General features: G+C 40.0%; 1 protein-coding gene across 3 annotated transcripts in view; it reads left to right on the top strand.

Moving 5' to 3' along the window:
* ehbp1l1a (EH domain binding protein 1-like 1a) overlaps positions 1-23,499 on the top strand; it is a 44,805-nt gene that overhangs the window by 13,818 nt on the left and 7,488 nt on the right. For all 3 annotated transcript variants that reach the window (XM_066681694.1, XM_066681695.1, XM_066681693.1), the window contains 6 exons: positions 5,376-5,435; positions 6,888-7,092; positions 19,167-19,278; positions 19,361-19,515; positions 19,643-19,691; positions 21,522-22,070. In XM_066681694.1, the coding sequence (XP_066537791.1) occupies positions 5,376-5,435; positions 6,888-7,092; positions 19,167-19,278; positions 19,361-19,515; positions 19,643-19,691; positions 21,522-22,070 (1,130 nt within the window). The remainder of the gene's footprint in view (positions 1-5,375; positions 5,436-6,887; positions 7,093-19,166; positions 19,279-19,360; positions 19,516-19,642; positions 19,692-21,521; positions 22,071-23,499) is intronic.

Genomic DNA, 23,499 nt, shown 5'->3' with positions numbered 1-23,499 from the left:
CCTTCATGATTTATTTATTTAATTTCTTTGCATGTTTTTCACTCTTAAATGTTTCAGATCATCAAACAAATTTAAATATTAGTCAAAGACAACACAAGTAAACACAAAATGCAGTTTTTAAATGAAGGATTATTATTATTATTATTATTATTATTATTATTATTATTATTATTATTATTATTATTATTATTATTATTATTATTATTATTATTATTATTATTATTATTATTATTATTATTATTATTAGGGGTGGCACGGTGGCGCAGCAGGTAGTGTCGCAGTCACACAGCTCCAGGGGCCTGGAGGTTGTGGGTTCGATTCCCACTCCAGGTGACTGTCTGTGAGGAGTTGGTGTGTTCTCCCCGTGTCCGCGTGGGTTTCCTCCGGGTGCTCCGGTTTCCTCCCACAGTCCAAAATCACACGTTGCAGGTGGATTGGCGACTCGAAAGTGTCCGTGTGTGTCTGTGTTGCCCTGTGAAGGACTGGCGTCCCCTCCAGGGTGTATTCCTGCCTTGCGCCCGATGATTCCAGGTAGGCTCTGGACCCCCCGCGACCCTAAATTGGATAAGCGGTTACAGATAATGGATGGATGGATGGATGGATTATTATTATTAAGGTAGAAAAAAACCTTCATGGCCCTGTGTGAAAAAGGGTTTGCCCCCCCAGGTAAAACATAACTGTGGTTAATCACACCTGAGTTCAATTTCTTTTGGGACTAAAGCAAACCACAGTGAGAGCCATTATCCACAAATACGAAAACGTGCTCTCTCCAGGTTGGAAGTGAGATCCTGCCTCAAGTGGAGGGTGTCTGGAATCTCCCTTAGCGACAGGGTTAGGAGCTCGGACATCCTGGAGAGACTTGGAGTGGAGGCGCTGCTCCTCCACGTCGAGAGGAGCCAGTTGAGGTGTTCCGGGCATGTCCAACGGGGAGGAGGCCCCGGGGCAGACCAAGAACACGCTGGAGAGACTACATGTCTCGACTGGTCTGGGAACGCTTCAGTATACCCCCAGAGGAGCTGGAGGCAGTGGCCGGGGAGAGGGAGGTCTGGGTTTCTTTGCTCCGACTGCTTCCCCCGCGACCCAGACCCGGATAAGCGGTAGATAATGGATGGATGGATGGACGAAAATGTGGAATGGTGATGAAGCTTCCCAGGAGTGTCTGGCCAACCAAATTTACCCCAAGAGGGCAGCGATGACTCATCCAAGAGGTCACAAAAGTCCCCACAACAACATCCAAAGAACTGCAGGCCTCACTCGCCTCAGTTAAGGTCAGCGTTCATGACCCCATAAAAAGAGACCGGGCAAAAATGGCCTGCATGGCAGAGCGCCAAGACAGAAAACACTAAGAACTAACAAAAGAACATTAAGGCTCGTCTCAATTTTGGCAGAAAACATCTTGATGATCCCCAAGACTTTTAGGAAAATACTCTGGGGACTGACGAGACAAAAGTGGAACTTTTTGGAAGGTGTGTGTCCCATTACATCTGGTGTAAAAGTAACACCGGATTTCAGAAAAAGAACTTCATACTTACAGTAATATATGGGGGTAGTGTGATGTTCTGGGGCTGTTTTGCTGCTTCAGGACCTGGAAGACTTGCTGTGATAAATGGAACCATGAATTCCACTGTCTACCAAAAAATCCCAAAGGAGAATGTCCGGCCATGTTCGTGACCTCAAGCTGAAACAAACTTGGGTTCTGTAGAAGGACAATGATCCAAAACACACCAGCAAGTCCACCTCTGAATGGCTGAAGAAAAACAAAGTGAAGACTTTGGAGTGGCCTAGTCAAATTCCTGACCTGAATCCTATTGAGATGCTGTGGAATGACCTTAAAAAGGCAGGTCATGCTCGAAAACCCTGCAATGTGGCTGAATTACAACAATTCTGCAAAGATGAGTGGGCCAAAATTCATCCACAGCGCTGTGAAAGACTCATTGCATGTTACCGCAAATGCTTGATTGCAGTTGTTGCTGCTAAGGGTAACCCAACCAGTTATTAGGTTTGGGGGGCAAACACTTTCACACAGGGCCACTTAATTTAAAAACTGCATTTTGTGTTTACTTGTGTTGTTTCTGACTAATATTTAAATTTGTTTGATCTGAAATATTTAAAGAGTGACAAAATAGGAAATCATGAAGGGGGCAAACACTTTTTTTTTACACAACTGTACATACATATATATATATATATGGGGCACCAGTCCTTCACAGACACACATTCACACTTTTGAGTCACCAGTCCACCTACCAACGTGTGTTTTTTGGACTGTGGGAGGAAACCGGAGCTCCCCGGACACGGGGAGAGCACACCAACTCCTCACAGACAGTCACCCGGAGCGGGAATCGAACCCACCACCTCCAGGCCCCTGGACCTGTGTGACTGCGACACTACCTGCTGCGCCACCGTGCCGCCCTTAATATCCATTTAAATTGCTAATAATAACAGCTTGCTGATGTTGGTAAAATAATAGTGTTTGGACATAAGTTTGGTACTGGGTTGTGATACCCCTATAGAAAATATTAATAATTGCAACTAATAAAATTGTAATGCTTTTGGACAAATAATGACTTGCATAATTAAGACAATGCTATTATTTATATGCTCCTAAAATCACTATGATATTCTTTTTCTGTTCTACCTCCTTCTCCCTTCTTCTTTCTACCTGACTCATCGACCCATACCATCACTGTTTCTTCATTACGTTCCACCCCCATGTTAGCATCTTGGCAGAGAGAATGGAAGTCTCCTGAAGTGAAGCCCAGCTTGTGTCCTGTTCCTGTCAATATATCAGAACCTGTCCATCATATGCCTGTACAAAGCAGCCAGACACTTCGCAGGCCAGCCACCGTTTCATCTGCCCCTGATTTAGACCCTCCCCTCAAAAAATCTATTCCTCATATGAACCCTCCACCCTCTCTATACACTCCCCATCCTCATTGCTCTTTTCCCCAAGTGAATTCTCCCACATCCAAAGGCTCTTTCCCACAAATGGAAGCAGTGCCCTCTACTATAGTTCCTCCCACACCCCTGACATCTCTGCCACATCCATCTGATGTGGCTTCTGTTTCTGCTCCTTTTCCTCCTTGTCCTCCGGCACCTTCTGAAAACCAGCCACCTGTCCATGCTTTCCCTGCTACCATCCCTCCTCCTGCTATTGGTGCTTCATTACTGCCCTCTCCCTACCTCACTTCTGCTGTGATATCTAGCATCCCACCCACTCCTCACTCCCCTGTTACTGCTGTTGCATCTTCTGCCCATATTTCTGGCTCTGCTGCTGCCTTCTCAGCTACTGTGGTGGGTCCTGCGGTCACTCCATCTGATGACTCTCAAACAGGTATAGGGGAATCTGAGAGCAGCTTTTTCAAAGGTGTTAATGCTAAATAAATGCTAAATTATTAATGCTAAATAAATGACACAGTTCACAGTTAGCATATTGTTTGATTTAACATGCAAAACTGCATCTGATTTATTGGAGGGCTGTGGTAGTTTGAGCTTTAAGATTTCAAAGGACACATCTACATTTTTCAATCTAATCTCTATCTGCCACATCAGCTGTGTAATGTTGATTAATTTCTGATTAGTGATCCACTGAAATAGCAATTCCTTGCTGAAACTGAAATGTAAGACATGATGAGCAGATCCAAAAAAGCTCACAATATATAAACACAGTATACATAATTATACTGTGTATTTTTTAACACAGTTAGATGTTCACTTCTAATATTTCTTTAGTTCAACTGTACTTTCCACTTTCTTGTGGCAACAAGTAGCATTAGTGTGCAAGGGGCTTTCATTTTCTGCTTCTGCAGGTTTTTTAGAAAAAACCTCAAAATAGTTTTAGCTGTTGCTCTGCTGCTGCTCCAACTGTTTGAACATATCTGTTAGCACAGATGGCACAGAAATGCAAAGCAAACAAAGAGCATTTTCAGTCACAGTTCACAATTATTATTTCATTTATTTGTATTTTTATATTTATTTCAATTATTACATTTAATATTATTTGTAAAATATTAGATTTAAGACATGTAGTCAAATTTTAGATACATAGTGAAACCTATTTAATTGTTGATTGTTCATCAGCACATTGCGTGGCAATGAATGGTGAAATGCAGACATGGCAAATAGAGCACAGATTGAATAACACTGGAGTATCTATTTAATAGCATGGATTTTGTGACCTCTGCGTAACCTTCATTTTCAGAACGGTCCATGATTCTAAAACATTTTGCTAAACACCTTGGTCATAACTTTTTTCTACTCTGTTAACATCTCTCTCCTTCTCCTTTCCTATTTTACATCTTTTGCATCATGTGTCTCAGACCCTTTTCATGGGGTCCAGACGTCGGAATGGAAGCACCAGGTTGTCCCGATCGTGGTTAGACCTAACGTACGCAGACCTACAGCCCCGCTTAATTTGACTCCCCCTACCTCTCCTTTGTCCCTCTCCCCTTCTTCACTTCCTCCTCCTCTTGTGCTCCCTGTCTCCCAATTTGTTCCCCAAACTGCTACCGCTCCCCCTCTTAGTGGACACGCTCCTGTACCTCCTCCTGAAACACGTAAAGGTACACACTGGTGACCTGAAGCTTCAAATGAACTCCAATCTCAGCATTTGAATGAGTGTGCATGCTGCAACTCTTGCTATTGGAGATGTTTACCTGTCATTGTTAGTTTGATTGCTTTGGCAATGGCCCCCTCTGGAGGGTGTATGAGTAAAATCAAGTAAAATCTTGTGTGCAAAAAAGGTTTTGCAATTGCATATTTTTTAATTCAGTAATCACAGCATGTGTGTAAATTTTGTTGAAAAGGAAATCCTCTGCTGCCCTCTATTTAAAAATGTTAATTCAGTTCTTCTTTATATTTGATTTAACTTTAGAACGTAGAAATACAGCATGAAATAATTGTAATTTTGGCATGATATTTGGTGGATGCAGTGTATATCAGTGTAATATATCACATATATATTTTATGGCCAAAGTTTCATGGCCATCAGGTTCTCAAAATTTATTCTGAAATTAAAGTTAATTTTATTTTGGAGATTGTTTGCTTTATTTGCAGCAGTGACAGCTTCTGTTTTACACAGATATTGGCATATTATTTTTACGATCTGATTATTCAAGCTATCCATGCAGTGTCCAATGCCGGAATAAGAGTGTAATTGCTTTACTATTTGTTGATTGCTTGGTCTCAGAAACATGGCCTATATTTGCATTTGTTGCACTGGCATTGCAATTATTAAACTTTAATCTTCAGCGAGCGCTGATATGTTTTGGGCTATATTTCTGTAGACGTTCATATATGTTTGACAAATTATTCTACATTCTACAGATATTTCAAGGTTCCAAAATTATTTGTTTTTATATTTTGGTATTTTTCAGAACTGCATCGACATTTAAGCATATTGACAGAGGAGGAATATACCAGTGCAGGGAATCCTGGTAAGTATTCTTCTGAATGACTAAAAAATTTAACTTTAAACATTTGATTTTCTTTTTTATTGTGAAGCAAACAAATAAAAGAAAAGAAAACTTTAGTGTGCATAACTATTCACCCCCTCAAATAAGTGCTTTGTAGAGCCGCCTGTTGCAGCAGTTACAGCTGGAAGTCACTTTGGATATGTCTCCATGAACTTGCCACATCTTGCCTCTGGGAGTTTTGCCCATTCCTCAAGGCAAAACTGCTCCATTCCTAAGCCATTCCTGTACATTTATACATTTCTCCTTAAACCACAAGTGTTGCTTTAGCAGTATGCTTTGGGTCATTGTCCTGTTGGAAGGTGAACCTCTGTTCCATTCACTGACTGGAAGACCGGAATAGGTATTGCTCAAGAATATCCCTGTATTTAGCATCATGCATCTTCCTCTCGACTCTGACCAGTTTCCCAGTCCCTGCTGCTGAAAAACATCCCCACCTCATGATGCTGCCACCACCATGTTTCCTTGTGTTGTGAATGGTATTCTTGGGGGTGATGAGATGTGTTGGTTTTGTGCAAGACATAGCGTTTTCCTTGGTGGCCAAAAAGTTCAGTTTTGGTCTCATCTGACCAGAGCACCTTCCTCCATACTTTTGGGGAGCCTCCCACATGCATTTTGTCAAACTCAAAATGAGCTATTTTTGTCTGTAAGTAAAGGTTTTTTTTTCCAGCTCTATGGAGTACATGGCTTATTGTGGTTGTATGGACATTCTCTGCTTGGGGACTCTGCAGCACCTTCTGGGTAACTTTGGTCTCTGAGTTACCTCTCTGATTAATGCCCTCCTTGCCCGGACTGAAAGTTTTGGTAGGCGGCCCTCCCTTTGCACTTTTTTCCACTTGATGGTAATGAGCTTTATGGTGCTCTGGGGAATCATCAGAGATTTGGACATTTTTTTGTAACCCAACCCTGACTTGTACTTCTCAAGAACTTTGTCCCTGACTTTGCTTGGAGATTTCCTTGGTCTTCATGGTGTTGTTTGGTTAGTGGTGCTTAATGGTGTTGCAGCCTTTGGGACTTTTCAGAAAAAAAAGTTGTGCACTTAGTTTGCACACAGGTGGACTTCATTTCACTAAACATGTGACTTCTGAAGGTAATTGGTTACACAAAAACATTTTAAGGGCTTCATAGCAAAGGGGGTGTATACATATGCACATGCCAGTTTTCAGTTTTTTATTTCCAAATTATTTTTATATATTATATATATATATATATATATATATATATATATATTTTTTTTTTTTTTTTTCTTGTTTCACTTCAACAACTTGCATCACATAAAATTCAGATATAAAAATGTAAACCTGTATTTAAATACCAGTTGTAATGTAACAAAAGTAAAAATAAAAAGCCAATACTTTTGCAGGCACTGTAATTCAAATATTGGCCTAACTAGGACTTTTCTGCCATTATGTGTAGGTGAGGACAATGTAGACACCACAACATCAAATGCTCAAAGAACAAATGACTTGAGATCCTCACCCGGCAAAACAGGAGTCATCAGCATAGCCAATCAGAGATCAGACCACTCCAATGACAAGCATCCGCCGGTCCCCCTTGGTTTCAGGAAACAGGAAGGAGGAGGCCCTGTGTTCGGACTGAACTTTGTGAAGCCAGCACCAGGGTGAGTAACTGGTCATTAATAATTCTAATAAACTGCTTTTTAGGTGAATTCCTACAAATCAAATATAGTGTTCAAAAGCACATTATATGAAATTGGAGATGGTCAGATGGTTTCTCATTAATGGTACTTTCAGAGACAATTGGAAATTCTCAGTCATTGTTATATTGGGGCTTTATCTGGCTAAAGATAAAAATGGTTTCAGTTGCTGCAGCACATTTTTGTATATTTTAATGGATATAAACAAACATACTTCACCCATGTCATTGATATCTTGGATTTGTTGTTCAGTCATTTGTATGTGTATGATGTAAACAAAAATAAATATTAGTAGATGCATAAAACATACAAAGTGTTAATAGTGTTTTATTATTATTATTATTATTATAGTGCTCAGACTACAAAACCATAGCATTAAAGGTATAAAATGCATTTCCAGAAAGTTGGCACATTGCAAAATGTCATTAAAACCAGAATTCAATAATATTTAAATAATTTCAACCCTATAGCTTGTTAAAAATAATACAAAGACAACATTTCATGTGGCATTTAAAGGCGAAGTTCATGATTGTAATCAAGTCTTTTTATAAAATTAAGAAGATATTTCCCTACCATTCCTCTCCAGTCTGTTTGTGTACTGGAAACCGGTCTAATGTGTTTACGAAGCCCCAGTGTCAAACTGTTCTGGTCCGGTATGCTAGGCTTTCTCTCTTCCTCTCTCTCTCTCTTTCTGCTTGTAGCAGAGGCATCTGGAGTATTTTTAGACAACAAATAGAACTCCAAATTTTGAATAGCACTAACCAAGATGAAGATTGCTCTATTCCTGCTCCGTGGTGGGTAATATTGACTTCTTTTTGCTGTTTCTAATCACTTAAGGTGAAATGGCTAACTGAATTACTGAAAGTGCTACAAAACTAAACAACTCCTATTACAAATAAGTTTCTGTGGTAATTCAAACATCAGCCACTTACACATTAAAAGACACAGAGCATAGAACTGAAGTAGCTAATTCAATGAGCAGTCGTTATTCATATGATATAGCCTGTCAGGATTGAAATATATCCGATGAATGATATTAAACCAAATTAGCTCATGTCTACTATTAAAGGAGAATGTTAGTATATCTTCAAAGATTTTCTCTCAAACATTGTCCTCAACTGAGCACTCCAAGTCTTTTTCCATTTTAATTTAACATTAGATGTGCTAAGTAATTCAGATTTAAGCATAAATAACCACTAGAATCTTGCTTATGTTTATCATATCATCTATAGGAGGAAGAAAGAGGCATTACTTCATTTTAAACATCACACTGTGCTTATAACAGACCAAATGGCCCCTGTCAGCTTTAGCCCGGAGGGCGCTGAACTGTTGCCTGTTAACGTAATTAATTTTTTTGTAGCATTACACAGCTGTTTCTCAAACGTGTTCCTAGCATCAAGTTTAAAATGGGTATATTTTTCAAAAAAACATTTCTCAGCTTCAGCTTGAAATGTTTTCTTTGTACTGTTTTTAATTATTCACTTATTCTTTGCATTCTATCATTGTATTCTGCCCAGCACCCAAAATTTAAAATGAGATTTGTATAAAACAAATTGCAGCTGTCATTATGTTATTAAAGCAACTAATTTAATTGAATAGGGTGTGTAATAATTTAATTTGTTATATATATAGCATCTTTATTTTTTCCTCAAATTAATGAATGTTTCTGAACCCAGAACCCAGTGGGAAGTGTCAAGTATTGCATAACATACCATGTATTTTTTTATTTGTTATTTATTAATTATTTATATTAAAACCACTGTCTATATGGTATTGTTCTGATATTGTTCTTTATATTTTAGTTTGATTTAATGCAAGTGCTTGTGTTGCTTTTGGATAATGAGATCAAAATGAATAGACAGAATACCTTGTATTTATTTTGGTGTTTGGGTATTATACATATGTACTATATTTCATGAACACGTAAGGTATTGTATGCTTTTTGGAAGCATTTCATATTGATTTTGCCCATTTTAAATATTGTAGCAAATGAACATAGGTGAACTGAATTAAAATAATTAGAATTCTGTTGGTAGCAAAAGGGAAATTTTGTTGTTGTGTCTGATCAACACTCATCCTAATATTTTTCCTTCCCAGACCTGAGAGCATGACCTCTCTACTGTCCTCTAATCCCAAAGATTCCAGTGTCATAGGGGTCAAATATTTTGAGTTACCTAAGCCAAAGAAGGGTATTGCTGAGATGACACCTTCCATCACTGTCTCTCAAAGTATGCAAGGACCTGTCATAGCCACTAAGTCCAGTGCTGATGTCAAGTGCAGCAAATCAAGAGAGTCAACAGATCCACATTCAGTCACACTTCAGATAAAACAAGATAAAATCATCCCTTTTTCCCCTGATAACGAGGAGATCCCTACGCTCCAAAAAGAGCCCACAATGATTTATAATATACAAACAGATGTGAAAGAGCAAGAAATGACCTTGCTACTTGAGACAGAACTGGCCAATAGCACAGAAAATGCTGAAAATAAGCAGGGGTAAGTGTAGTTTGGCATGGCATGACTTGAGTAAGCTCTTCTGTTTATATAGAGTAGCAAAGCTGTGTAACATAGATGCACTCATTCAGTCATAGCATGCATATCTTTGATCTGTATAGTGTGCATATTTTCCCATTTTACTTACATTCCATCTGACATTCCTCCCTTTGACCTGAGTTCTGGTCTCCCTGTCCCTCAGAGCCAAAAGCATGTCTGCTTTTCTGCCCTATTGCCCAAGAGTGCCCAATTCTCCTTGGTCTCCTGCACATGATACAACAGAAAACCAAGACATTTTGCCAGCGGCCAGTCCAAATAAGAAAAATGAGGAGGTCGGTTTTCCCCTCAAGGATAGCCATCAATCAAATAAAGAGAAAGAAATTGTGTCTGTGACAAATATTGTGTATAGCCTCTCACAGGAGAAGGCCAAGGAACAACAAAATACTCATATGGAACCTCAGGATAGGGAATATCCAGAAAGAAGCTTCATGGAGCATACACGTATACCTCTGACTAGCTGCACTGTTACAGACTTCCCGTCATCTCAGATGCCAAAGTTTGAACATTCCCAGATATATACAGCACCATGCATGATCAACATTCTTCCATCTTGTCCAAGATCTGCACTTATACCTGGCTTACCATCTTTAATTTTATCAGAACATACTATGGAATGGCCATTGCTTGAAGGGTCAGTGTGTATTACACCACTTAAAGAGAAACGAGTTATGTTTATTCATGATCTGGAAATTAGGTACAATGACAGCAGCATATTGACAAAAATGATTTTACTGAGGCCAACTTGTCCAAGATCTATTAGTATACCTGGCCTTCCATCTGTGCCATTTTATACAGAGGATGTACTGAATATGCCCAGTCTCCTACCAACTTGTCCTAAATCCTCAAAGGTTCCTGGCTTGCCTTCACGGCTTCAAGTCAATATGTTAGAGGATGAAGGCTGGCCCAAGACTAACATGCTTTTATGGGAAAGAAAACTGAAGATCTGTGAAGTGAAACATCAGCTAACAATAACAGAGGAGAAAGAAATGTCTGAGTCAATGATACTTATGAGACCATCTTGCTCAGCAGCTTCTAGAATCCCTGGATTTCCATCTGTTTCAAGGTATAAACTAGAAGAATATTCAAGTATACTGAATATGTTACCATCTTGCCCGAGGATTTCTAGTGTTGCAGGGCTCCCTTCCACAATGTTGCTCAGTTGTGATCAAAACATCCAACAGTGGCACTTATGCAAGGTGGCATTATTTATTATCCTAAGGAAGGATAATCCAACAAAGCTTATCGATGACGCAGGAAAGTTATACAATAACATAAAATTATTAGAAAATATAGTTTCACTAAGACATACATGCCCAAGAGCAACATCTGTTCCTGGTTTTCCCTCTGCCCCAAATATGACTGAACTTTATCAAACATGTCCCATAACAGAGATTTCCAATCTATGTTCAGAAGATAAGAACAGGTCTGATGATAATGGAAGCCCAAAGCTTAGACTTCAGAAATATCCCAGCATGGTAAAAATGCTACCGTCATGCCCAAACAATTCCAGAATTACAGGAATTCCATCCATATTGGTTGAGAGGACAAAGCAAGATATGATTAAACAATGGATAACCAACAAAAGCCAAATGTCAATGCCAAAGAAGAAAAAGCCAAGCATGTTTATTATATCACCTCAGATAATGGATGTTCATTTTACATGGTCTATGATGTCTTTAGTGCCAACATGTCCCAAAAAAACACAAATCCCTGGCTTCCCATCTGCACCAGTACAAAATAAAGAGAGCACACACAATATGATAAGGCTTCTGCCTTTTTGTCCAAAGATTTCTTATATCCTTGGAATGCCATCTGTATTCAACATTGCTTCTATAGATGAATGGCCAATGCATACTGAACCATTTTGCGTCAAAGAAATGAGGAATCAGCAGGTCTGTTCCAGCCTTTCACATCCACCTCAATATGAACTTAGAGATGATGAATGCAGTATGAAGACAATGGCTTTATTAATGCCATCTTGCCCAAGAAAAGCTGCAATGCCTGGTTTCCCCACTGCACCTAGACAATCAAAGACAAACAGAGTGTTTTCAACTGATAGACTGATAGTGAATGAAAAGACTCAAGATGATGCAAGTCAGTTGATTAATGTGCTGGAAGAGACCAAAGAGGATTTGGGCTTTTGGAAAAGAAGTGAGGAAGGAGAAAGGGGAATCTTGGAGAATGGGTAAGTTCAGGATAGTAATGCAGAAACTTGAAAATTCTCTCCCTGCAGCCAGTAGACAGTGCCTGAAATAATTTCTCCTAAACCCTGTGTTTAGGAAAATACATTGCCGAATGTGGCACACCCAACCTCCAGACATGCCACTGTTACTGACTGCTGGGGAGAGGTGAGTTGTGCTTGGGCTTGTATCCTGAGCCAGTGCTATGCTAACTTACCTTACCCTAACAAATGCATTTTTATCTCTCCTTTTCTTGGCATTATAGTACTTCATGGAAGTGACAAAGTGCAAAGATTCACTTATCATGTCTACGTGTTAACCCAAAGAACCAGAACTTGATAAATTGATATAGAAATGATTAGAGAAACATTTTCATTGACCTTATCGCTGTGTTTTTTATTTTTATTTGATAATTAAAATGTTATGTTGTTACATTGATTTGCCTCTCTTTGAAATGGATACCTTTAAATAGTATATAATATTTTATTTACTTTTGAATTTATTTTTAGATTATTTAAACATACATGTATGAGTTAAAGTGAAGCTACAGGTGCCGCATCCCCTCACCACAATCTTTTACTTCCTTTAGAATCGAAAGTACATATGATGAAATCCCAAATACAGAGGGTTGCCCAGATGTTTCCAAAGAATCTTTTGGTATTGATGAATGTACGTTTGAAGACCTGAAACAAAGACAAGACTGGCTTATATACAGACCTAAATATGAAACAGGTACAGTGGAGGTCACAGACAATCTCATCTCTTCCACTGAGGATCAGTTCAAAGGATCACAGAGAGAGTGGATACCAAACATGGTGGATCACTTCCCAGCCTGTACAGCATTTTCCAGTATTCCTGGATTTCCATCTGTAGTTTCCTCTGGAACTCATTTGGTAATTGAATGGCCCACAAATGCCAGTTTGTTATGGAGGCATCCACCAAGACCCAGAACAATAGAAGCCATTATGCCTACACCGTATATGGGAAGATCTGAGTATAATACAGAAATGAATCAAAATATGGCATCTCTAGCTTACTCGTGCCCAAGTCAAACAAGAATTCCAGGATTTCCATCCTCCAAAAGGATGAACGTTTTAGACACATCATCTATAAGTACATATTTCCCTGAGATACCCAGAATAATAGGTATACCTTCACGAAATCCAGTTCAAGAGGACAGGTCTAATGTAGAATGGTTGAATTTAAAAAGATTTATGTGGGCGAAGCAGTCAAAAGAGAAACTGTTCTGTATATCAAATTTACCAATTCCATATACTGAGATTTCAGTAAACATGGTAACTATTTTTCAGACTTGTCCTGAGGCAGCAATTATTCCTGGCTTTCCGTCTGCACCATATGTAAAAGACAGGGTTGTCCAGGTATGGAGTGATCCAAGTGTGGAAACTTTTGGGGTGTCTAAAGAGCAACTAAGCTTGAAGACAATGCCAAAAGGGCAGCAGTTTGTGCCAACTCTGGATATTCCTTATTCAACTTGTTCAGATCCTGGCAGTTTTAAGGACCTTGGGATGTCATCACTACAAATTCAAATGGTGCCAAATATGTCAGATATTCTTCCCTCTTGCCCAACAATCTCTAGAATTCCTGGTTATCCCTCTAGGCATATATCCAAGAATTTGGAATGGATCAGTAATCAGACACCGAATTTAAGGAAGTTGTTGATAGAAAAAGCATTTAAAATAACTGAACCTAAAAAGAGTATAGATGATTTAAAAAACAGTATGGCTTTATTACCAACTTGCCCATTTGCAGCACAGATCCCTGGTTTTCCATCTACACAAAGATCAAATGATCAGAGCAAGCCAGGCATGCATACCATTCGTTCTTTCTGCCCAATGCTGTCCCATATAGCTGGGTGTCAGAGCATACTGATTCCAGTTTCGACTGATTGGCCAACCAACCAAAAGATTGTGAACCAAAAGGTAAACCAAAGGCAAACCAAAAACCCTTCTATTATTACAAATATTGCTAAGGAGCACAAAACAAATCTTGAAAGAATGGTTGCTTTGTTGCCATGCTGCCCCACAATAACCTGTATTCCTGGTTTTCCATCTGTACCAGAGCCAAAAATGCATAAAATAATGCCATCTTGCCCTAAAAGATCAAGCATTGCAGGATTCCCATCTAAAGTAAATACTGCAGATTGGTCAGTTAACAGACAACAGTTGTTTTGTAAGACAGGACACCAGATAGTATTTATCAAAGACAATATATGTGAAAACAAAGATTCACTGAAAAACATGTTTGCCTTAGCTCCAACCTGTCCAACACAGGCAACAATATTAGGATTCCCATCTGCACCAAAGCTAGAAGTTGTTTCCAGCATGGTGAATCTTGAACCATGTATTCCAAAGAGTTCAAGAATCACTGGATTTCCTTCAAGAGATAAAATGCAACCAGGAGTTTGGATTTCTGAAAATAAATCATGGGAAAAACCATTAAAAATAAGATCAGAACCTGTACCATTTTCCTCAGATCAGGTACAACAAGAAATGGATAATTGTACTATGATGAGAATGTTTGCTCTGGCACCCACATGTCCAAAGGTAGCTCACATTCCTGGTTTTCCTTCTATACCTCAAGTAAAAGTGGAACAATTCTTTTTACGGAAAGAACCAGATATAAAAAATATATTGCATTCATGCCCAAGGATTGCTCTTGCTGCTGGTTTCCCTTCTGTATATCCTTTGATCTCAATGGAACCATCATGGTTTGTTCAAGTGAATCCATTTTTGGTTAAACTAGAGAAAGAGTTATCAATTTTAACTACCAGCACAATACAAGACTGGGAAATATACCAAAAAATGTTGCTTCTTTTACCAACCTGCCCTAAAAGAGCTAGGATTTGTGGATTTCCATCTGCCAACGAGTTCAAAAAGGTGGAACACATGATGACTGCCCTTTTACCTTCTTGCCCAGGTTTATCAGTTATTCATGGAATGCCATCTAGAAGGCAAATTGCTCCAACAGTTGAAGGGATGCCTTATTTAGCACCTTTTTGGGAAAAGCCTCTAGGCACAGAGATTATTTTCACTACCTTCACCACAACCCATGACAAAGCAAACATGTCAGCTTTGGCTCCTTGTTGCCCAAGCAAACCGAAATGTTCTGGATTCCCATCACTATCTGTGTTTAATCATGACTTAATTCAACTCAATCTGAAAGCATCAACTTCCAGTCCAACCCAGATGCAAACAGACCCAGAAACTGACTCAGAAACTAATATGATGGTAGAATGGGATCTGTCAGTGGATATCAAAGGAACTGGTAAGCATACCTTTTGCGTATGGTGTGCTGAAAACAGAAATAATTTAAGATGGCCCATTGTAACGTATTGTTCTGTGTTTTTAAAGATAAATCCATAGAATCTGAAAAGACAAAAGAAATACCCCCATATGCAGGGTGAGTTTATTTGTGCCTGTGGTCTGTGTGGCTGTGATACAGTTGCAACAAGCATATTTTTCGAGAGTTTTTGTGGCAACCAGAATTTACTTTAATTTTACATTTATGAATAAATTTCTATTTGTGGATTACAAGTAAAGTAGATCCAACCATCTGTTCATCAACTTATCAATTCATCCATGCACATAGATATTTCAAATATGCATGAATGGTTTTGTTTTTAAACATGAAACATGGAGACCTGGTTTAGAACTCACTCCAAGCAAGCTACTAACCTGCCAGTAGCCTTTGTGTTTGAGCGAGGAATAAAAGGGCATAGTGTTCAAACCTAGTGGTCATTCCCATTTCTGGGACCCAGTGTTTTTCATGATTTGCTCTTACTCAGCCCTTAATAATTGCTATTACAGCTTACCCTAGTGATCTACTGGTAGTCATGCAGAAATATTTAATATTAGGAAGCCTTTGTTGTTGGCATGTTTTGGAGTTTACACAAAAGTCTTGGCTTATTTCTTACACACCACTGATAACTTTCAAAATATGTGTTTTTGTTTTATATCTGAAACAAAGACTTGTGCATGGTTTGATGAGAATGGTAAGCATGTGTTATGGAGAGAGAAAAGCCCTTGACATAACCACTGGTATGTGTGTTAGGTACTGTATTAAAATATAATAAGTTATTCAACCCTCAGTGAAAGCTCACAGCAAGAAGAACAGTCCCTGAAAGAATATGAATTTGTTGAGCAGTCATCTCTAAGCAAAGTCCATGACACTACAGATCTCTCAGAGACTGATATAACCTCTGGATGGGAGGTACTTGAGGCAGAAGATCCTTCTTCAGACAAAGAAGGGTCTTCAGGGCTTGTTCAGACCATAGTTGGTGTATTTCATAAAGGGTAAGCAAGACTCTAGAATGACATTGAGAAAAAGCACATTTTTATATATGTATGTTTATTTAATTTTAATTTGTTTGTTTATACCTCTATAAATTGTATTTATTTTACTTAGTTATGAAACAGTAGCAGCCATGTTGCAGCCATCTGCTTCTGAAGCAAGTGATGAACCCACTTGTTTGTGGCAATCCGAAAACAGCATTGCTGTCAAGCCAAGGGAACCTCTTTGTGAATCAGCTGATGAGCCACTGTTGAAGAAGAATTTACCTGCGTCATCATCTCAGCCTCATTTTTCAGCAAGTGCTGAGCCATACATGCGCTTATTTGAGCGTCGGTCTGAATCATCCTTGTGCTCTAAAGATGCTGAAAGTTGGTTCACTGAAGAAGGAGAATATTGCCTGATGAAGAAGTGGCCTCCGCTAACAGAGGCTGACCTACATGAGATCACTAAAGAAGACCAGGACAGCAGAGTCATGGATATTAAAACTCAAGACAGCAAAGCAAGCCTCAAAGGACTATTTTATGATCACAGCAAGAATGGAAAACAGGAGCTTTTAAATAAGCCACTAAAGGACGAGTTTGGTGCAACAATTTCAGCATCATTTTTGACAGAGGAGTGGTGAGTGTTTTTGAAATCCAACCCAAGGTTTTTGAGTGGCAGCATGGATTGTTGCTTGTTGATTTATTAATTGTCAGCATGTTCAGTACTGAAGAAACCTTACATCTTTGTTTGAGAAAATAAAAGTTCAATCTATCTGTTGACTTGGAGGTGGATTAATATACAGACAATTGACTGCATAATTGTCTTTGCATGATGCATTCATTTGAGTTTTTTTTTTTTTTAATAACCTGTGTGGCTTGCAAGAATTGATGTACGTCTGCGGTTTTAGTTATAAATAGTCAAAAATAGTGATTCTGTATTTCATATTCTTAAGGACAGAGAAACGCAATGCTCGAGAAGTGTCAGAGTTCCTCCAACCTGCAAGAAGCAAGTCATTTGGGGAGACCTCTCTGTCATCCCTCCAAAGTGTTTCAGAAGTTGGTACTGAAGTGAGAGCTGGTTTAACATCTAATCAGCCAGTACGACCACAGCGCAGTAGGAAGAAAGACAGCTTTTCAGAATTTTCTCAACCAGTAGTCACTGGTGACCCACCAGAACAACTCAGCACTTCTCACTCCATTCCATCACTTGTCTCTCCTACTTTCATCAAATCAGACAGAAGCCAAAACACAGAATCTTTGAAAAATGTGTCTGTTGTATCAGATGTTATACAGAATAAGGAGGCAGGTACTACTGAAGCTGTAATAGTGGATAAGCTGGTAGACAGAGATGGCTGCACAGATATCATGCATACACCATCAGAAAAAAGCTCAAGAATTACAGAGGAGAACTCTGAAGCTAAAAATCCTGGTCCTGTTGACTTACCAGTTCCAATGCCTCGGGTGAAGAAGCGCCTTAGTGGTTCTTTCCCTGAAAATTATTCTGTGGTTTTTATGGAAGTTGAGGCAAAAATATCCATTGATGGGATTCAAGCATCTACTAGTAAGAAAGAGCCAGAACATGTGTCTGTGCCCCCTGTGGAACTGATGCCACAACCTAGAAAAAGAAAAGAAAACATTCCTGCATTGCTTTCCAATGGAATTTCCTCACAAACATGTGATGACTTTACTGATGAGTTTTCAGCAGCTAAAACACATGTTGCTCCAGAATATGAGAAGACAATACAAACCAAATTGAGCAACGTTGATAAAACCTGTGAGAGTGCAAAAGAAACTGAAATGGAGAAGAATTCCCCCACTTTCAACAGAGATAAATTAGACTCTGAGAGTGTCACAAAAATAGATACTGACCCCTCTGCTGTCATGGAGCAGAAAGACAAAAGACAGACAGAGGAAACTATCTGTGAAATCAAAGCTGCTGAAGAGAGATCAAGCCAAGTCCAGCCGACAGACCTTCTAGTACCAATACCACGTATGAGGAAACAAATCATTAGTTGTTTTAATGCTGACATTTCAACTATACCAGCCACCTCTCCCAGTCAAACAGATACAGCTAATAAAGTGGTCCCTGACGAAAGTCTACACGCCTTGAGTTTACCTGTACCACTTCCACGTGTGAAGAAGCGTCTTAGTGGGTCTTTCACAGAGGAAATTCCTATTTCTGATCAAGAATCCATATTTGTCGATAAAGGGGAAAAAGAGATAGGCCTTCCAGCTCCAATACCTCGTTCAAAGAAGCGCCTCAGTGCTACTTTCTCAGGTGATAGTCCTACTGTGGACACCCAGTTTACCTTTTTCATAGAACCAACTGAATGCAAAGCTTTTCTGCCCTCAGCAAACCAGCCTTTATTACATGATTCACAAGTGTTCTCAGAAGGCAGTATCCAGAGGCTGGATAAAAACCATAAAGAATATTTTAGCAGTGCATTAAAGACTGAGAAAGAGGTTATGGTGCACCCAGAGCTTCCCTCCACTACTCTGGAGGACAGCAGACAGCTGTTTGAAGAGGCCAGTGAGCACACAGCTGAAGAGGCTGCCCAAGATGAAACTTTGGAAGTGACTTACACCTTATCTCAAAGTACTGATGATGTGAAAGACAAAAGTTCCAGATCAAGTCAGAAAAATCATGATATAGAAATAAAGGAGAAGGAAATTGGAGGCAAAAAGAGTCCTTTTGTTTCTTTAGATGACACTGCCATTGCTTTAGATTTAATAAGGTGAGTTGTACAAGTGTTTTGTAGACACTGGTTTGGGGGAAGAGTATTAGAAGTTGATCTAAATGTTTGTCTACTGCACATTTTTTTGCTGGGGTTGGTTTTTTTTTTTTTTTTTGGACCTTTGTTTGAAGAGGTGTAATATATGTTTGTAATTTTTTTTCACTTGCAAATTTTCTATTCCCAAAGCTGATGCAACAACAAGCATTGGAAAATAATTTGGTGTCATATTTTTCCATATAACACAGGCTTCTATATTGGGTTACTGTTTATATTTTTAGACAAGAAGCTACAGAGGATTCAAGTCAACCTGTTCCGATGCCTCGTGTGAGGAAAAGTCTAAGTGCCACTGGAAGCTCTCCAGATAATACTGCATCAGCCAGTGAAACAGAGGTATATCTTCAGTACAACTTTGCCGTTTATTAATATCTTGTGTGAAAAATGACTGTTTATATTTTGTCTTCTATAATTACAGACAGTAGCCCTAGTGGATTCTAGCCAGTCTCTTCTAGAGTGGTGTAAAAAGGTCACAGAGGGTTATAAAGGGGTGAAGATCACAAACTTCAGCACATCATGGCGAAATGGGCTTGCTTTCTGTGCCATCTTACATCATTTCCATCCTAATAATGTGTAGGTCTTTTTGTAGCTGAGAAATAACCATATTTAGTGAGACTAAAGGACTAAGATACTAAGGACTGATTGTTAAATCATCTTACTGCTCAAACAAATATATACATTGTCTTTCCTTTTTTTCCAGGAATTATGAAATGTTGGATCCTTATGACATCAAACGGAATAACAAAACGGTGATTTTTGCCATCTTACATATTTCAATCCTTCGTTAATTATACATTCTCCATCACAGCTTCTGAAAAAAAGAAACAAAATCATTACTGCATATTCAGTTGATAATCTGTCCTTTTTGCAAATACCTACACACAAAGTTAAAACAAATTAAATGAAGGCCGATGACACTTAGCTAATCAGTGATAATTACTATATTAGATCATTAAGCTCAGGGATGATCACTACATTATTTTCATGTATTGGTGACAGGGATGTTATTTCAGTCTATTACATTTTAGGATTCTGAAAAACAGCTACTTGTAATAAACCCTAAAAATATGGAAAGATTTTAGTATGTTGACACAAATAGTTCCAATGTTTTGCAGGTAATATAATTGCAAGATACAGGGGTTGGACAATGAAACTGAAACACCTGTCATTTTAGTGTGGGAGGTTTCATGGCTAAATTAGACCAGCCTGGTGGCCAGTCTTCATTAATTGCACATTGCACCAGTAAGAGCAGAGTGTGAAGGGTTAATTAGCAGAGGGTAAGAGCACAGTTTTGCTCAAAATATTGATGCACAGCATTATGGGTGACATACCAGAGTTCAAAAGAGGACAAATTGTTGGTGCACGTCTTGCTGGCGCATCTGTGACCAAGACAGCAAGTCTTTGTGATGTATCAAGAGCCATGGTATCCAGGGTAATGTCAGCATACCACCAAGAAGGATGAAACACATCCAACAGGATTAACTGTGGACGCAAGAAGAAGTTGTCTGAAAGGGATGTTCGGGTGCTAACCCGGATTATATCCAAAAAACATAAAACCACGGCTGCCCAAATCACGTCAGAATTAAATGTGCACCTCAGCTCTCCTGTCTCCACCAGAACTGTCCATTAGGAGTTCCACAGGGTCAATATACACGGCTGTACTGCTATAGCCAAACCTTTGATCACTCATGCCAATGCCAAACGTCGGTTTCAATGGTGCAAGGAGCGCAAATCTTGGGCTGTGGACAATGTGAAACATGTATTGTTCTCTGATGAGTCCACATTTATTGTTTTCCCCACATCTGGGAGAGTTACGGTGTGGAGAAGCCCCAAAGAAGCGTACCACCGAGACTGTTGCATGCCCAGAGTGAAGCATGGGGGTGGATCAGTGATGGTTTGGGCTGCCATATCATGGCATTCCCTTGGTCCAATACTTGTTCTAGATGGGTGCGCCACTGCCAAGGACTCCGGAACCATTCTGGAGTACCATGTACATCCAATGGTTCAAACATAGTATCCTGAAGGCGGTGCCGTGTATCAGGATGACAATGCACCAATACACACAGCAAGACTGGTGAAAGATTGGTTTGATGAACATGAAAGTGAGGTTGAACATCTCCCATGGCCTGTACAGTCACCAGATCTAAATATTATTGAGCCACTTTGGGGTGTTTTGGAGGAGTGAGTTAGGAAACGTTTTCCTCCACCAGCATCACATAGTGACCTGGCCACTATCCTGCAAGAAGAATGGCTTAAAATTCCTCTGACCACTGTGCAGGACTTGTATATGTCATTCCCAAGACGAACTGACGCTGTAGTGGCTGCAAAAGGGGGCCCTACAGCATACTAATAAATTACTGTGGTCTAAAACCAGGTGTTTCATTTTCATTGTCCAACTCCTGTATATAGCAAGAATTTGACAAAATTTTTAAACAAAACATCATTTTCTGATATTTCAGTCAGCTTCACTTTCATCATGCTCTCTACAAATTTTCAGTAGTACAAAGCTATATTTAAAAAATTGTCTTATTTTATTGATTAATCCTGAAGAATCACTTTGCTTCACTGATTCCTCACAGGCATTTGATGGTTTTGCTGAGCTTGGCATCTCCAGACTGATGGAGCCCTCTGACATGGTGATGCTGGCTGTGCCTGACCGTCTTATTGTTATGACTTACCTCAGCCAAATACGAACACACTTCACTGGCCAGGAGCTCAGTGTGGTGCAGATTGGACAGAACAGCAGTGAGTCCAGTTATGTTGTTGGGGAGAAGATACAGGACGCAGACCCTGATGCTGCGGCTCGCTATTGTGCTGAGAGGCTGCAGAGCAGCTACCTTTCCCAAGAGCCCAATGGAAATGTTACAGACAAGGGTGTAAAGGGGGATTCAGAGACTGTTAAGACTATTGTACCACCTCCTCGAGCTAAGCGGACTCAAGGGGTAAGTCAAGCTGGAGGTTCCGGAGGAGCCCAAGCGCCAGTGGCTTCACCAAGGGCTCACACCTCCTCCTCCACCAAGGGATTCGCTCATGTTAGGGATGCAGATCTGGTGAAGAAGCGCCGATCCCAGCTGAGAGGAGAGTCTTTTGAGGAAGCTGATCTCGTAGAGAAGCAAACAGCAGCAGAGGTAGAGTATTTTTACAAGCGTACCTGTATTTTTGGATATTCCTAATATGTGACCTCAAGATGAAGACACTGAGATTGCTTCAGTGGAGGATTTTTTGTTTATGTTGTGAAGGATGGACATGATGAAAGATATTAGGGATGTATATTAACTGGAGTATAATAAATGGGAAAAATAGAATAATTATAAGAACAAAATTCTTATTAAAAAAAAAAGCCCCTCCCTGGATCACCACTTTATCGTGGTGGAGGAGTTTGCGTGCCTGCATGAGCCTAGGAGCTATGTTGTCGGGGGCAATAGCCCCTGGCAGGGTCTCCCAAGGCAAATTGGTCCTAGGTGATGGACACAGCCTCCCTTGCCTGGATTAGCATTACCGGGGCCTCACCCTGGAGCCAGGCCTGGAGGAGGGGCTTCTTGGCGAGCGCCTGGTGGTCAGACTTTCACTCATGGGGTCCAGCCGGGCTCAGCCCGAAGGAGTAACATGTGTCCACTCTCCCATGGGCCCACCACCTGTGGGAGAGGTAGTAATCCGGGTCTGGTGAATTGTGGAGAAGGCATTCGACCGTGTCCCTCGGGGTATTCTGTGGGGGGTGCTTGGGGAGTATGGGGTACTGGGCTCTTTGCTACGAGCCATCCAGTCCCTGTATAAACAGAGCAGGAGTCTGGTTCGTATGGCTGGCAGTAAGTCCGACTGTTTTCCAGTCGGAGTTGGACTTCATAACTTTTATGGACAGAATTTCTCGCGTAGCCAAGTGGCGGAAGGTGTCCGGTTTGGTGGTCTCAAGATTCCATGTCTGCTTTTTGCGGATGATGTGGTCTTGTTGGCTTCATCGAGCCGGGACCTCCTCTTGCTGGACCAGTTTGCAGCCGAGTGTGAAGCAGTAGGGATGAGAATCAGCACCTCCAAGTCCGAGTCCATGGTACTCAGTCGGAAAAGGGTGGAATGCTCTTTCCAGGTTGGAAGTGAGATCCTGCCTCAAGTGGAGGAGTTTAAATTTACATTTACATTTACATTTATGCATTTGGCAGACGCTTTTATCCAAAGCGACTTACAAAAGAGGATCTAAGATTCGAACTACAGCACAAATTATACAAAATACCTTACATTAAGTGCAATATGCCAGGAAGTAATAAGTGCATTAAAGAAAGACATTCAGTGCAAAAGATACTCTCGGAAGAGCTGGGTTTTCAATGATTTCTTGAATGCAGAGAGGGTTTCTGTTGCTCTGATAGTGCTTGGAAGCTCGTTCCACCAGCGTGGTACCAGAGATGAGAATAGCCTCAACTGACCTGTACGGGGGGTTGGTCGTGTTAGTTGGCGCTCCTTTGAGGAACGGCGAGGGCGGGCGCTAACGTATGGTTTTAAGAGTCTATTGAGGTAGATGGGAGCAGAACCAGTGAATACTCTGAAGGCCATCATTAGTGATTTAAA

Source organism: Hoplias malabaricus, chromosome 9 (assembly GCF_029633855.1).
Source record: "Hoplias malabaricus isolate fHopMal1 chromosome 9, fHopMal1.hap1, whole genome shotgun sequence".
Lineage (NCBI taxonomy): Eukaryota > Metazoa > Chordata > Actinopteri > Characiformes > Erythrinidae > Hoplias > Hoplias malabaricus.
Note: the sequence above shows the minus strand (reverse complement) of the source record. Positions and strands in the feature narration are given on the sequence as shown.